The sequence below is a fragment of the Lynx rufus genome, unplaced genomic scaffold (genome assembly GCF_022079265.1).
Source record: "Lynx rufus isolate CCGP_SWC_20201006 ecotype Redwood Valley unplaced genomic scaffold, mLynRuf1.p SCAF_3, whole genome shotgun sequence".
Classification (NCBI taxonomy): Eukaryota; Metazoa; Chordata; class Mammalia; order Carnivora; family Felidae; genus Lynx; species Lynx rufus.
Genome location: NW_025814845.1, coordinates 127,869,494 through 127,880,803, shown reverse-complemented (window position 1 = coordinate 127,880,803; position 11,310 = coordinate 127,869,494). Strand labels below are relative to the sequence as shown.

At 44.2% G+C, this 11,310-nt stretch overlaps 1 protein-coding gene across 2 annotated transcripts in view; it reads left to right on the top strand.

Annotated features, from left to right (window-relative positions):
• The first annotated feature begins 2,290 nt into the window (after nucleotides 1–2,290).
• The window catches only part of TMEM154 (transmembrane protein 154), a 43,717-nt gene continuing 34,697 nt past the window's right edge, over nucleotides 2,291–11,310 (top strand). Inside the window, exon 1 of one of the 2 annotated variants that reach the window (XM_047090786.1) lies at nucleotides 2,291–2,438. In XM_047090786.1, the coding sequence (XP_046946742.1) occupies nucleotides 2,351–2,438 (88 nt within the window). In that variant the 5' untranslated portion in view covers nucleotides 2,291–2,350. The remainder of the gene's footprint in view (nucleotides 2,439–11,310) is intronic. The other variant, XM_047090787.1, reaches the window with a different exon arrangement.

Here is an 11,310-nt window from a genome sequence, read left to right as displayed (position 1 = left end):
GCTTGTCACAGATGGGGATGTGCTGCTAATACAGGAATATCTGCCAACCAGACTCAGCACTAGTGGTGGGGGGGGGGGGCGGTGCAGGGCCTGCGCACTTGCTCAGGGAAGAGTCTGATTACCAGGTCTTTCCCTGTTGTTTTCCAATCAATCATCCAGTTTTGAACTTGCCTATTTTCTTCAGCTGTTTGTCCTGTATTGTCACCTAAGCTGCAAAAGCGTATTTTATCAGCTGACTTAAGCCAGTTTAAAACATTAAAATGAATACTGTAAATCCTTTATCAAACTGAACATTTCATGAATCACCAACGCATTTCTTGTGAATGAGAATGAAGGGCACTGAAAAGCAGCAACGCACTAACCCAATTCCACTTACCGCGAGTGTTCACACCAACGGGATCACTGGAGAGGAAGCTGACTGGAAGGGGGTGACGCATGGTACCTGCAGGCAGGAGTTAGACACAGGACGGGTGTCCAATGCCTCTCTCTCTCTGCCTGCCTTTCTTGGCATCTCCACAAACACGATTATGGAATTTCACTCTGTAGTGCTTAGGCCCTCAACCCAAACCAAGGGAAGGACTTCCATTAGAACACAAAAACCGAAACACTCTAATCTCCCCAGATGGCTGGTCTAAACAGACACCCCCTTCCTGCATTGTTTCAACTGGGCAGGGTTTCCACCCCCTTTCTACTCCTCTAACTCAGTCCTATTTTGTTGCTAAAAACCTCCGAGAAATGTATTGTTATGTAAGGAGGAAGAAAAGTGGAATGCGGATTCCTGGCCCCCTTCCCCCACCAGAGCAAATTCTGCTTCAGAAAGGGGCCCTTTAAAAGATCACTTCTTTTTTTTTTTTTTTTTACCATAGATCCAGCCATCAAGCTCTTTGGTATTTTCCCAAAGGGGTTAAAAACTCATGTCTGTACAAGTGCTTGCACACGGACGTTGCCGGCAGCTTTATTCGTAATTGCCAAAACTTGGAAGCAGCGAAGACATCCTTCAGTAGGTGAATGAATTAAGAAGTGTGGTACGTTCAGACGATGTAGCGTTATTCAGCACCAAAAAGGAATGAGCTTATCACGCCACGAAAAGTCACGGAGGAACCTTAAATGCCTATTACTAAGTGAAGGAAGCCAATCTGAAAAGGCTGCATACCGTATGATTCCAACCATGTGCCATTTGGGGAAAGGCAAAACTACGGAGGCAGTAAAAAGATCAGTGGTTGCCTGGGGTTAGGGTGGAAGGAGGGATGAGTCGGTGGAGCATGGAGAATTTTTAGGGCAGGGAAATGATTCTGGAGGATACGATCATGGTAGGTTTATGTCCTTACACGTTTGCCGAACCCATAGAATGTGCAACACATGAGAGAATGTAAACTATGGATTTGGGGTGATTACGATATATCAGTGCAGGTTCATTCGTTGTGACAACTGTACCACTTTAGGAGGATGTTGATCACGGGGGAGGCTGGGCATGTGTGGGGGTTGGGGCTATATGGGAACTTTCTGTACCTTCCTCTTAATTATGCTGTGAACCTCAAACTGCTCTAAAAAAAATTAAGGCTTTATAAAGAAAAAAATATAAAAATAAAAACAAACGGTAAAAATCATTTCTCTCTAGGGAAGCAGAGCACATCCAGGCATGTGGATAGCATTGTCCTTTCTCTTCCTAGGAGTGAGGCGGCACTCAGGGCCCCGCAATGGTGATGTGCTTGGCTGCAGAGAGGTGGCCCGGTCATTTTCTGACGGTACAGGTACGTCCGCTCTCTGGGCCTGAGCTGTCCAACACAGCAGCTACACGAGTTATTTTAATTTAAATTAATAAAAAGAAAACTACAAATTCATTTTGCACTGGTCTCATCTCAAGTGCCCAATAGCCTATGTAGCTAATGGCTACTGCACTGGACAGTGCAGATTTGGGGCATTTCCAGCATCTCAGAAAGTTCTACTGAATACTGCTGCTCTAAACTCTGGGCAGCCCCAGATTCTCACCTGGGGATTGAGTAAAATCACAAATGGAGAATGCTTGTGGTCCAGGACCCTCAGTCCCAGATCCCAAAAGCCATCTGAGCAATCGACACTGTTTTCTAAGAGACAATTACAAAAGATGGGGGCCCGTGGCAGGGCCGGGACTGAAAAGGGCTTGAGAGGTGTTACTGACTGAATCAGTGCTTGCAGAGCAACTTCTCTTTTGCAATCCTTGCTGGTCTGACAGGCTCCTGCAGAATTACATCACTTCCTAAAAAACAGGCAAACACCTCTCCTTCAAGTCAGCACCAACCCAAACAAGCAGGAAACAGGAAATGTTCAGGTTTCAGGGAGGCTGAAGCCCAGCGCAGCCCAGCACAGCATCATGCCGGGGCGAGCTGACAGGAAGGCTTCCGGGGCTGCCCTCGTCTTTGCCCTGGTGATCGCGCTCCTTCCCACCAGCCAGGCTCTGGGTAAGCTACCTCCCGGCTTTCCACCCCGGGAAAGGAGGATTACGAGGCTTGTTTAGTGCCCCGGGCTACAGAACTCTGCCGGGGAGGGGAACACCCAGAAAATCTAGTCCTTTCTGTGAAAGAAGGAGAGAAAATCAGAATTGTAGTTTGGGGGGGTGGGGATGGGGGGGCTTGGCTGGCTTTCCCCGCAGCTGGCCAATCCTGCCCCAGTTCACTCACGTGGGGTCCCTGTAATTTACCAGCTCTAACGGGCATATTAAGAAAACCATAAACTTTTTGGCAGTTCGTGCAAAAGAACATTTCAGTCAGCTGAAACAGAGAAATAATGAATTTACTTTTAATAAGGTGGGCTGAGAAATCTGCTAGTCCTAAAACCTCTTGTGAAAAACTTGGGTATGGAAATATACGGCTAGAAATTATACCAAAGAAAAACAGTAAGTTAAAAAAAAAAAGTAAACAAAATTATCTGAGGAGTTACCAGGCATCCATTCCAACTTATCAAGAGAAGTCTTTCATCTGTTTTTCTTTGATCTTGTTACGTTGGGGGATATTTTCTTTGCATTGATTGTTACTACTGAAACTTTATTGTTTTTTTTTTTTAATTTAATCTCTTTAAATCTTTAGATTAAATCTTTTTAAAATCAGAGTGTGTGTGTGTGTGTGAGAGAGAGAGAGAGAGAGAGAGAGAGAGGCAGAGCATGAGGGGGGGAAGGGCAGAGAGAGAAGGAGACACAGAATCTGAGAGAGAGAGAGAGAGGCAGAGCATGAGGGGGGGAAGGGCAGAGAGAGAAGGAGACACAGAATCTGAAGCAGGCTCCAGGCTCTGAGCTGTCAGCACAGAGCCCGATGTGGGGCTCAAACTCATGAAACGTGAGATCACGACCTGTGCCGAAGTCGGACGCTTAACCGACTGAGCCATCCAGGCGTACCATGAAACTTTATTTTGAAAAGTGATGTGATTGTAGCCAATCAAAGGTATCGGAAAAGACAAAATGTTAAATCTCAGTATTTTGAGCTAAGAGCAGCAATTGATTTATACCCTTGACAGTTGCTACAACAAAAGCACAATCAGCCTCAATTGCCTCTTACAGTTTTGTTGACTTGTCCTCGGGTAAATAAACTCATTGCCAATAGTTTATGTCAAGGGATACTACCTGCTTCTAGCATATAGCAGTATTTCAAGCAAAAGGAAGTTCTCAAGCTACTATTCTTTAAATAGGATGGGGGCGGGGGGGGGGCATCAGGCCCTGACCTAGCAGATGTGGCAATTTCCTGGAGATTCACAGTCAACACCCCACCACACCATCCCACCAATTTCGCTTGCCCTGGGTGCTCTCCATGTAGTCTTGCCAGGCATCCGAGGTGGCAAATGAAAAGTGAAAGGCAAACCATTCCAACCAGAAAGATGTTTGGTTAAAATGGGAGGTAGTGTTTAAGATGAGCCGGGGGAGTGCGGGGGTGGGGGAGACAATGTGTTATCTTAGGCACGGTTTGGGGGCTGGGAGCGAGCACCAAGGTGACACAGCTCAAGTTGCATTTGGTGGCACAGGGGAGGTCGGAAGGCCAAGCTTCATTGCCCCGCAGCTCTTCTGACTGAGGCTCCCCGGTTCTCTCCTCTGCCCGGGTGGAGAGCCCTCTGGGCCAGACTCCTGTCCCCGCGGGGCGTCCCTTCACACCCCAGGAGGCAGAGCCCAGCCATCCCACTGCCACCTGTTGTGAGTCTTAGAGGTACCACCCGTGCCTCAAAGACGCGCTGAGAGTAATATTTAAGCTTGCCTGAGTATTTTCTTGACATTTCTGAGTCCAAGCGTCTGCCATGTGGGAGACGCAAAAGGATCATCTGAAGACCCAGTAAAAGTTTTCTTTCTAAAACCCACATCTGATCAGTGGCTCTTCCACATGAAGACCTTTGGTTGCTCCTCACTGATGCCCCTTAGACTCTCACTTCAACCTCCTTTCCATGGCATCTCCTCCCACGTGCCCTCCCACTGCCCAGCCACAGTCACACCGAATGGAGCATGTGCCCCAGGCCTGTGTGGCTCATGCTAAAAGTGAATGACAAGTTCTCTTTTTTCTACTTAATGAACTCCTAAAGACCCAGACTGAGAGTTAATGCTTCCTTGATGTCTCCTTTCACTGCCCCTTGCCTGGCGTTCTGCCTTTACCTGTATTATGCCCACATAAAACTAAACTTCTATAAACATAGCTAATCACATTAAATCCTAATTGTGTATATGTCCGTATCTCCCACCGGCCTGTGAGCTCTTCCAGAGAAAATCCTCTGTAGCTCATCTTTGACTTCCTCGAACCCTGTTCGAGCAATACAATGGATTTGAGGCTGATCACTAAAAGCTGATGAGCTCCTGAAAACAAGTATCGTTAGAATGTCAGGGAAGTCAGAGGTGAAAAGCTGCATTTCAGCCAAGTGCAGGGTTTATCTGGATAACCATCCAAGACACTTACTGGGCCCTGTCTGGATTTCCAAAGTCAGAAAATGCAAAAATGCCCACCTGCAAAAAGCTGTATAATCAAAGTCAAGGGGAAGTCTCTTACAAAGACTGATTATATATTTTTAAATTAACGAATGCATATCATTGTGAGCCCATGGGGCCTAAGACTTCAGGATGTGAGTTGGTTTATAGGCGTCACACTTGTATTTCCTTGGATTCTTCAGAAAGTATCTTGGAGATGTTTGGTACTAGAATCCAATCTACTGAACAGCCTCTCTTCCTTGCAAACATATTCCAGGATACAGCTCAAATCAAGCCAACCACAAACAGGCAACATAATCTCATACCTGCAGTTACCTGGACCTGTGTCAATACCTCTGAGTCAGTGTCTTTTCTCTCTATAGAGAGAGCCTGATGCAGACTTGATTATTATCCCAAGTGAAATAATCTGCTTAGAAATCACCAGGAGAGAAATGAGAAAACAGCTTTTCTGGGATTTTGACCAAACAGATGAGCCTAGTAGAAGAAAAGCTGTGGATTTAAGTATCTTGGCCAGGGTTGGATGCTAAGAAAATGCAGACTCAATGTCAAGGCAACATTGTGTCCAATGAGTGAGGGAGTCATTTCCACCTGGTTTCTTGCCCTGTGCCCTGTCGATGTCAGCTTGACAGTATCAGAAAGCTAAAAGCAACTTCCCAGACACCAAAAACATGGGATTTATTATCTGCTTTGGGCATAATGGTTTGTAGAAAGGAGGGCTAAGGGCATGACACAGAGAACAAGGAGGCTGTAACTGATTTGGTGGCCAGGGTTAAACACTGGGTTTGACACGGACGACTGGGAGATTTTCTATGCTGTTTCAGGAGAACATTAGCTAAACCTTGGGAAGAAAGAATTAAATAAAGTACTAGTTACATAAGTGGAGTTGCACTTCTCACACTGATCTCATTTCAACGAATGTGACTGGCATCTGCTATTGCCTGGGACAGTTCCAATTTCAAGTAGCAATAATGATGATAGCAAACACATATAGTATTCATTGTATACCAGGCGCTGTTCTAAATTATTTATACTAACTCATTTGATTTTCCTAACAACCTTAAACATATGTCCCTCTTTTACGTATGAGAAAATGGAGTCACTGAGAGGTTAAGTGACTTGCCTCAGGTCACACAGTTAAATAGTAAAGTAAGATTCAGTCTCAGGAATCCATGCTCTAACATATGTTGTGATACCTCTGGATTTTTAGGTTCTGCCAGGGTATGTGGCTAGTTTCAGGTTTAGAAAAATATATCTCTGGTATCCTTCTAACTGTAGATGCATTCTTAGTTGGAGTCTAATGTTACTGCATATTAATAAAGGAGCTGTATCTGGTTGGGTCGGAGACTGGTCTACAGGAAAAGGGATGGAAGGAGTTGGGTTGAACTTTGGCCTTTAGAGGGGGAAGGAAAGGCTGCAAGGTGCAGAGTGAGCAACAGAGAATCAGGGGATTAGCATAGTTAAGACCAGAAGCCGGAAAAGTGGAATGATGAAGTCATTGGGTAAGAGGCTTCGGGGTGTGGGAACCAGGATCAATCGCTGTGGGAGAGCGCTACTGAGAACTGACCCCAAGGACCAAGCAGCCTTCAGGGACCAAAAAAAAAAAAAAAAAAAAAAAAAAAAAACAGGCAGAAAGGGATTGATTGAGGCTTAAAGTCCCTCTGTGTCCAAAAGCCTGATCTAAGAAACCAGAAGAGGGCTGGATTTTGGCTGGGATGGGCCCAATTCTGCAAAGAAACAATATAACCTGCAATTTGCCTACCTGTGTACAGTTTGCACCATCCTCAAATGTTGGCAAAGATGTGGAGAAACAGGAACTCTGCACCACCGGTGGGAGGGTTAGTGCAATCACCCAGTCCATCCTGCTGCTTAACCCATTCATTGGGCTTTTAATTTCAGTTATATTTTTTATTCTAGAAAAAAATTTTTCGTTTCCAGAAAAAAATATGTCTTGCCTTTATTTTTCCTTAAAAAAATTTTGTTAATGTTTATTTTTGAGGGAGAGAGAGACAGAGCATGAGTGGGGGAAAGGCAGAGAGAGGGAGACACAGAATCTGAAGCAGGCTCCAGGCTCTGAGCTGTCAGCACAGAGCCCGACTCAGGGCTCGAACTCACAAACCGTGAGATCATGACCTGAGCTGAAGTCGGACCCTTAACTGACTGAGCCACCCAGGCGCCCCTGCTTTTATTTTTTCTTGTGTTATTTATTCCTTCTATGTCTTTGTTTTAAACATAGTATTACCTAATAGTTTTATCTGAAGTTTATACAGACCTAAGCCTGTTGTTCATCTCAGTTGATTCCCATTCACGATAGAAATCCTGAGGGCATGAGGCACCTGGGTGGCTCAGTCACTTGAGCGTCTGACTTGGGCTCAGGTCATGATCTCGCGGTTTGTGAGTTCGAGCCCCGCGTTGGGCTCTGTGCTGACAGCTCGGAGCCTGCTTCGGATTCTGTGCCTCCCTCTCTCTCTGCCCCTCCCCTGCTCATGCCCTGTCTCTCTTTCTCTCTGTCAAAAATAAATAAACATTAAAAAAACTAAAAAAAAAAGAGAAATCTTGGGGGCACTGAAGATACAGTCTGGCACACAGAGGAAGACTCACCCCACTTAACAGAAATCCAACTTTTTTTTTATTCCATCACCAACGTATTGTAAATACTTTACCAATACAACCTAGTCCTGTCACCACAGAATAGTGTTTGGAAGAAATGGAGGCAGGGATGTGCTAGGCTTGAGGAGAGTCAGAGGTTAGACCTCAGGCTTAACCCCCAGCATTGGTGTGGAGAGGGGGAGGCTGAGCAGGCCTCAGGGGTCAGACTCCAAGAGTTACAAGAGGAGGTGCCCAAACATCATTAAAGGCGCCGGCCAACAAACCAGAGTCTGCTGTGGAGGCAAGTTGACGCCAGAAACAGGTGACCAAAGATGCCAAAGCTATTGCCAACGAGAAAGAAGCAGACAAAATCAAATTGAAATCAGAAGAGGGGCCAGGTCCACAGTGTCAGGATGAGGGTGAGGTCAGCCTGGCTGTGGAACACTGGTCTTTGACTTAAAACTTTGTGCTAATCACTGCTCCTTCCCTTCTTTTCTTTTCCTTAAGTTTATTTAATTTTGAAAGAGATAAAGAGAGCATGAAAGTGGGGGAGGGACAGAGAGAGAGAGAGAGAGAGAGAGGAGAGAGAGAGAGAATCTCAAGTAGGCTCCTCACTGTCAGCGCAGAGCCTGATGTGGGGCTCAAACACATGAACCATGAGATCCTGACCTGAGCCCGACTCAAGAGTCAGTCACTTAACTAACTGAGCCACCTAGGCGCCCCATCCTTTTTTTAAAACCATGGCCTGGTGTTTCAGCTTTAACTTTTTTTTTTTAAGTTTATTTATTTCGGGAGAGAGAGAGAGAGAGAGAATGTGAGAGAGGCAGAGAAGGCCAAACAGGCTCTGTGATGTCAGCATAGAGCCTGATGCAGGGCTTGATCTCACAAACTGTAAGATTATGACCTGAGCCGAAACCAAGAGTGAGATGCTTAACCCAGACGCCTAGGCACCCCAGCCTTAAGTTTTGAGCCAAGAGATGGACAGAAGTCCCCTGAAAGAATTATATAACCTCTCATATCCCTATGGCCCCAAACCTTTGTTCTAGGAAATCCCCATAGGTCCCCATATTCGTCTCCGAATTTAAATTTCCGATATCATCTTTTTTTTTTTTCCTTTCCTTTTCTTTTTTCTTTTTTGTTTTTTGAAACATTTTCTGGACCCTGGGGATTTCCTTGCTTTTTTGGGGTTTCTTTATACGTTTAAAAAGTTGCTTCTGATATTTCATTCAGTATTTCTAGGTGTGGCATATTGGGAAAAATTTTCAGGTTACCAACCATACCAAAATACCGGAAAAGGAAATTTTTCTACACAACCAGTCTGGAGGACAATTTGGAAATATTTAGTCAGCTAAAAATGTTTGTAGCCTACAACCTCAACAATTTAATCTCAGGTATATATACCAGCTCAAAAACAAATGTGTGGCAAAACGTCATGGCCAAGAACGCTGACTGTAGCACTGTTTGTAAAGATGGAGAAAATAGAAACAACTTAAGTGTTCATGAACAGAAGAATATGTGAAACTTAATATAGTCCCAAAATGAGGTGTCATATAGCTGGTGAAATTAATGAACTAAAGCCAAATGTATGAAGATGAATTAATCTCAACTGTAATGTTAGCCAAAAAAGCCAATTGAAGATTATTTTGCACAGAATGATTACATTTACTTAAAGTTTTAAAAACACTCCAGGGGCGCCTGAGTGGCTCAGTCAGCTGAGCATTCGACTCCTGATTTCGGCTCAGGTCATGATCTCGCGGTTGTAGGATCAAGCCCTGCACGAGGCTTCGCGCTGGGCTTGGAGCCTGCTTAAGATTCTCTCCCTCTGCCCTTCCCCTGCACACACATGCGTGCTCATGCATGCTTTCTCCCACAAAAGTAAATAAGTACATAAAAACACTCCAAATTATGCTTATATTGCTTAGGGACATAGGCATATTTTAAAAGTTGGGACTGATACACGTTAACTTTAGGAAAGCAATTACCGTTGGAAAGGGAGGGAGGGGAATGAGATCAGGGAGGAGTACAAGGAGGGCTTCAACTGTATCTATGATGTTGTGTTTCTTTCAGAAAAACATGGTAGTCCTGGGGTCAGCAAATGAAAACCCATGGGCCAAACTCAGCAAGCGTCCCGTTTTTTTCTGACCCGTAAGCTAGGAATGGTTTTCATATATTTAAATGGTTAAACAAAAACTTATATAATAGCCTGTATTTTGCTTTGTGGGCCACAAGATCTAAAACATTCATTCTCTGCTCTTTAAGGAAAAGTTTGCCAATCGGTCCTCTAGTCGATATAGAAAATTGTGAGATAATTAGTGGTGGGTACCCAGTTATCTGTTACAGTATTCTCTATTCTTTCAGGTAGGTATACTTTTATAATGAAAAATAATGAGAGTGCCTCTGAGTTTTCCTTGAGCTTTCTGCCATCGTCCCTTTCCATAATTCCCAGTCTCTTTGAAAGAAGTCAACACACCTTCATCTGGACCCACTGCAATCTGGCTGCTGTGTCAAACACAGCATTCCAATTGCTCTACCTGGGTCATCAGTGTCTTCTAAGAGCTAACCCCAAGGGACCCATTTCTGTCCCTATTGCACGTTTTCCTCCGTATCACTTAACATAATTAACCAATGATTGAAATTCTCCTCTTCCTTGGGTTTTGCAATGCCTTTTTCTCCTTGATCTCCTAGCACATTGAATGCTCCTTTCCAGTTTTTGTTTAGGAGTCTTTCTCTTCCACCTGCTCATTTCATAGCATGTCTATCTTTTATTTCTTATTCCTTATATCATTCCTGGGCCATGGTATCCATGTTCATGGCTTTCACTTTACTTCTTGGCTGATGATTCAAAACAAAACAAAACAAAACAAAACAAAACAAAACAAAACAAAACAACCTCCTACTAGGCCTATCTGCCCAGCTTTATACCTGCATTCTTGTCCTCAGTTTTTCTTGGACAATGTCACATGGGCCTTAGGCTCAGCATGTCCAGAACGGAACTCCTTCTCAGCTCCCTGCTAGTTTAAGCCCTTGTTAGCTCTCGCCTATTCTAGTTCATTAACTTCTTAGCCTGTCTCTTGTGTTTAGTCTCCTCTTCCACCCTATTTCACATGGCCTCCAGAGCAATAGCTCTATAACAAAAAGCGATCATTTCTTCCTGTATCTACCCCTTCAGTGAGATTTCATTTCCTTTGAGTAGATTCCAAATCCGTTGCCATTATTACAAGGCCCCTTATGAGTTGTCCTGAGTTCCTTTCTTGCTTAACCCTTGACACTCCCCACCACACGCCTGATGGTGCAACTGCTTGAATGTGCCAACACTGTTGGGTCACTGAGCCTTCCCACGTGCGTCAACTGTGATGCCTTTCCCTGACACCTTTGCCTGATAAACTCCTGAGATTCAATTTAATGACCTTCTCCTCTGTGAAGATTTCCTGAGTCTTCCACCCCCAGATGAACAAATACCTTCCTCTCCCATAGTCTCATGGTATTCTGTATACAATCATGGCTTTTGTTAAACTGTATTATAGGTATTGATTTATGTGCCATTGTCCCTACTTACCAGTGTCTTCCCTGGGAAGCATAGACCTGGTCTCATTCACCTTTATATCCCAGGACCTAGATTGGTGCCTGGTACATAATAGGCACACTACTGACTGACTGGGGAATGAATGACATAAAATTTATCCAAGATTTACATATATTCATGACAAAGTCATAATCATTTAAATAATAAAATGAAACTATGGTAATACCTGGATAAATATGATTTTTTACTTACCCCACTTTTTTTTTTTATT